At 36.3% G+C, this 3,052-nt stretch overlaps 1 protein-coding gene across 1 annotated transcript in view; it reads left to right on the top strand.

Annotated features, from left to right (window-relative positions):
* The first annotated feature begins 1,210 nt into the window (after window positions 1-1,210).
* CUNH8orf88 (chromosome unknown C8orf88 homolog) overlaps window positions 1,211-3,052 on the top strand; it is an 8,898-nt gene continuing 7,056 nt past the window's right edge. The window contains exons 1-2 of the mRNA XM_017731066.1: window positions 1,211-2,046; window positions 2,858-2,934. Coding sequence (XP_017586555.1) covers window positions 1,959-2,046; window positions 2,858-2,934 — 165 coding nt within the window. The 5' untranslated portion in view covers window positions 1,211-1,958. The remainder of the gene's footprint in view (window positions 2,047-2,857; window positions 2,935-3,052) is intronic.

Here is a 3,052-nt window from a genome sequence, read left to right as displayed (position 1 = left end):
GTTTCCTGGGGGCTGTGGGGTTCCGAGTGCGGGGCTATTTCGGGCGAGAGGCCGGTCAGTTTCCCGTTACTCGTGGGGATTTTTCACGAAAATAGCATCAAATCCCCTTCACACATTTAGGAAAAAGCCTTCCAAACACTTCAGATGGGCTCTCGTAAGATGGTTGCTGTCAATGTCCAGCTTGTTAAGACACGAAAGCTACAGAACTGCTGCTAGGCCTGTTAGCTGGAGCCAGAAAGCTTCCGTTCTGCTGGGCAGGTCTCCCACGGGAATGACCCCAAAGAAGAAGTGTGGCCTTGTAAGGGGGAATTCCCCTACTGCAGTAGTCTCTCATGGAAGCAGTTTATTTCTTAGGTATTAAAACTAATCTTTCTCCACTTTCCTTGATACTGATCAGAAAGAATACTCTATTAATTGAGGAGGTTGGGCTAGACAACTTGTTGAGATCTTTTCTAGCCTCTTCCTGAGGGAGGGCGAGGGAAGAGGGGCAAAATGTGTTGTTTTGCTGTCACCACACAACTTGTTTTTATTGTCAGAACACTACAAAAAAATACAGATGTGCTGCATTCTGGAAGCTAGCCAGCCTTTAAAAAGCATGCATATCATTTCTAGTCAGGGCATGAAAGAAAACTTGACTGTTTGTCGGCGGTTTTTTTCACTCTTCTGATGCAAATATGTATTATTACTGCATTGCTTTCTGTGGATATTCAGTATCTAGGATGTGTGATTTATACAAGCATTCCTAATCTGGGTAAAATGAAATACGTCATCCACATCTGTAGTCTTACTTAATTCAGCTACAGGAATTTTCATTGCTGCTTTTGACTACAGCTTTGAAGTCTTCCTTTTTTTAAGATAAGCGGGTAGGAAAATCAAAGAATCAAACCAGATTTTTTTTTCCTAGCTTAGTTAAGTTGTTCTAATTCAGACCATTAAACAGTTGGTTTCTAGACCTGAGTGGGCTCAGACTTCGTATGTTGGAAAATTGTTACTTGACCAAGTGTTCAAAAAATTATAGTGTAGTAAATTCTCAGATGATTGTAAGTTTTCTTACTATGACACAAAGGCCAACTAAAGTGAGGTGTGATACTGGGTCTAATAGCCTAGCTTCTCTTTTCCTGTTTCATGCTGAAAATGGACAATGTAATTGTAACTCTTACAGTCATGATTATTTCTTGAATTTTTTTGCTATAACAATTATTTTCTTGTAAACTTTCTTAGAGAAAAAAAAATCAGTATAATTTTTATTGTGTTGGTTGTTCTTTCTGGTATTCTTTTTCTATGAAAGAAGCTGAAATTCCTTCAAATCATAAAATCTCCCAGTTTACAAAAGAGATGGGAATGGGAAGGAGATACATTAAGATACAAATATTACAAATCAACATTTTCAAACTGATTGCTTACTTAAAGTGTGAGATTTTCCAGCACAGCACGACCTTAGCAGTTTTTGTTGCTTCTATAGTGGCTAAACTGAGTGGGAAGATACAAAAATGTTTAAATTTAACTAAAGTAGGTATTAAAAAACAGTCCTGTAAGTTTATGTAGATATGTAAGGAACTCCTGTGCAGACAACAGACTGATAAGGGGTATGCTGATGTTAATTAAATAAAAACCCATTGAACCAAAATGTTAGAAACCCCCTTGTTTTCGTCACGTCCCCATCTCCTTTCTCCAAATATATACATAGACATACAGGGAAAAAATCTTGAGAAGAAGCTAGGGTAGCTCAATTGGAAGGAAAAAATGAGAGAGGTGTCTGATTCTGTCTTCATGCAAATTTTATCCAGCATATTCAATCATCTAAAAAAAAAGTATGCATCAGACCTTTCTGCTTTTTCCTGCCCAGACATAATATTGCCTTGTCAAATGCAACTAACAGGGAGTAGGTAGATTGTTCCTGCTTAACATCCATATGTGAAACTGAATGCTAATGATTTCAGCTGCTTTTTTGAAGTGCGATGTTTCAAAATGTTACAGAAGCAAAAAAGTTTATTGGTAAATCCCTTCAGCCAGCACGACCTGTGCATCAACTGTCTTCTAAACAAGGTGAGTAGCATGGCTAAGGTGCAATTCACTTTACCAAAGTTTGGGTTATTTTTAGGGAAGTAACAAGGATACGTGTCTTGTTTTGTTTTATTTTGTTTTGAAGTTACTTTGTTATACTACAGTGGATAAATATCTTGCTGTGTGTTGAACTTAGTACATCATCTCTGTGATAAAATCTGAATTTAAACTATATTAGGTTTGTGCAGAACTCTTGGGTACTGCTCTTCTAGCTTGGCATCTGAAATCTGGCTTCAGAAAGCTGGATCAGGCTTCTCTGTTAAATTTGGGTTTCTTGGGGTAGTTAACTCTATTGAAAACATAAAATATACATAATTTAACAAATAGATTATTTAGGTTTTATTGCAAGTACAGTACACTACACTGCATTGTTCTTATCTAGCTTTCATACAAGTTCAAAACAAAAAACCCAAAAAACTTTTATAAAAAAAATCATTCAGTATTTATGTCAGGTGTGAATATTTTGGTTTTAATTTTAAATCCCTATTGATTAAAATCCTAGATATTGCAGTATTATAGTTGTTCTTATGGTTAAGTTAGAAATTTCTGGTGACCAGAGAATCATCAGCTGTGCTGATGTGGACTGAAGCTAAGTGACATCATAAGTTTTTACTTTGTATAAAATTTATGGAAAAATGGAAAAGGGGTCATGTGGTGATGTAGAGCTTTTAAGTTGTGAATAAATGCCCATAAAATCTCTGTGCACCAAGGAATGTTCTTGGGGCAAGTATCACAAAATAATACTGTGGAGTCTATTGAAATTATTTTTTTCTTAATGTTTTATGTTCACCAGCATCACCCATTGCATTAAACATTCGGACTGAATTACCCAGCAGCACTGAAGTATGTTTGCAGAGTAAGGTTAACTGGGTGAGTATTGAGTGAATATATAATTATTTATAAATTGGAGGTCAGCTGATCTGCTATGTAACCAAATTAAAACTATTTCCAGCTAGGGAGTGTCCTTGACTCTGAATGTTTAAAACCA

Source organism: Corvus brachyrhynchos, unplaced genomic scaffold (assembly GCF_000691975.1).
Source record: "Corvus brachyrhynchos isolate BGI_N302 unplaced genomic scaffold, ASM69197v1 scaffold293, whole genome shotgun sequence".
NCBI classification, from domain to species: Eukaryota; Metazoa; Chordata; class Aves; order Passeriformes; family Corvidae; genus Corvus; species Corvus brachyrhynchos.
This window is presented reverse-complemented; position numbering and strand designations above follow the sequence as displayed.